Source organism: Trypanosoma theileri (assembly GCF_002087225.1).
Source record: "Trypanosoma theileri isolate Edinburgh chromosome Unknown TM35_Tth_102_V1, whole genome shotgun sequence".
Classification (NCBI taxonomy): Eukaryota; Euglenozoa; class Kinetoplastea; order Trypanosomatida; family Trypanosomatidae; genus Trypanosoma; species Trypanosoma theileri.
The window spans coordinates 20832-22194 of NW_021639944.1; the positions used below are offsets into that span (position 1 = coordinate 20832).

At 43.0% G+C, this 1363-nt stretch overlaps 1 protein-coding gene across 1 annotated transcript; it reads left to right on the top strand.

The window, feature by feature from the left end:
* Nucleotides 1–133: 133 nt before the first annotated feature.
* Nucleotides 134–1162, top strand: TM35_001021090 (uncharacterized protein; the record flags this gene model as incomplete). The annotated part of the gene is made up of 1 exon (XM_029031623.1): nt 134–1162. The coding sequence occupies one exon, from the start codon at nt 134–136 to the stop codon at nt 1160–1162; it is 1029 nt and encodes a 342-aa protein (XP_028877088.1).
* Between the last annotated feature and the right edge of the window lie 201 nt (nt 1163–1363).

The following is a 1363-nucleotide window of genomic DNA, read 5'->3' on the forward strand; positions in this document are numbered from 1 at the left end:
ACTATGAGTATTTTTGCCCTACATCCATTGACTTAGTGTCTCTCTTTTCTCTCTACTTGTTCGTTTTTGTTTTCCGCATTCCAAGCATTAGACCTGTTGAGTTCAAGTAACAACAACAAGACGAAGAGTGATAATGGCCGTTATGATGATGATGATGCGCCGTGTGTCGTGTATTTTGGTTCTTTTATTTTGCTTTTCCTGCAGTCTAGTGTTGGCTGGTGATCTTGTTTCTGAAGAGAGCGTTGACCTCCCACTGGGTGGTAGTGCTGCTAAAGGAGGTGGTCAACCCGGTGTTCCACTTGAGGAAACACAAGCAGAATTACAGAGACCGGGTTTACAAGAAACAACTGGTGCTCCTACACATAGAGATGATAAAGAAGAGACGGAGGATATAGTTGATAGTCATGAATTAGGAACAATGGCTGAAGAAGCAACTCCTCTGGGTGGTGAAGGTCAACATAATCTTCAAACTGATCATCAAGCACCCCATTTAGGAGGAGATAATCTCCCTTCTTCTCAACTTCTATCTTCTACCTCAGTGCTAACTGGAGAAAATAACCGGTCGGATGCCTCTGCTTTATCTTCCTCCTCTTCTTCAACAGTTTCAGTAGGCAGAGTTGAACTTGAGAATGCAGAGAAAGTGGAAAAGGTAGAGAGCCCGCCAAACAAGGAAACGAAAGCAAACAGTGAATCGACAGATAACGATAGCGTCCACGAACCACCTGCCAATCAAATAAATACAGTGAACTCTGACAGTACACACATCTCCCAAAACACGGATCAGGAACAGTCACCTGAAACCTCACAGAGTTCTCAGGTGCAGAATGGTACAAACGATGCAGAGAGGAGCAACACAGAACCTCAAGAGACTCCGGTAAAACAACCTTCTTCTGCATCTCCCACTACTTCAGCTACGGAAAATACCAGTGATACCAATAACTCAGCGAACACGAACACTGAGTCTCCCAATACAATCAGTAATGAGGAATCAACCACCACCACCACCACCACCACAACAACAACAACAACAACAACACTTCCTCCTGAACTCATAAACAACAAGAAGGGTGATGCAGACAGCAGCAGCAGTATCAGCAGTTCTGTGTGGGTGCGTGTACCACTACTGATTCTAGTTACACTGACCTGTATTCTTGTGTGCTGATTGTGTGGTGGTGGTGTGGTGTGAGTCAGGTCATCCTTTGTTTTCTTTTTCTTATTTTGCATACATCCACACTACAGTCTAACTCATCTTTCACCTGTTGGGATTCTCTTCTTTTTTTTTGTTTCTTAATGTTAATGTGTGTTTTGTGTGTTTGTGCACTCTGTGTGTTTATCCTATAATAATTTTTATTGCTACTCCATT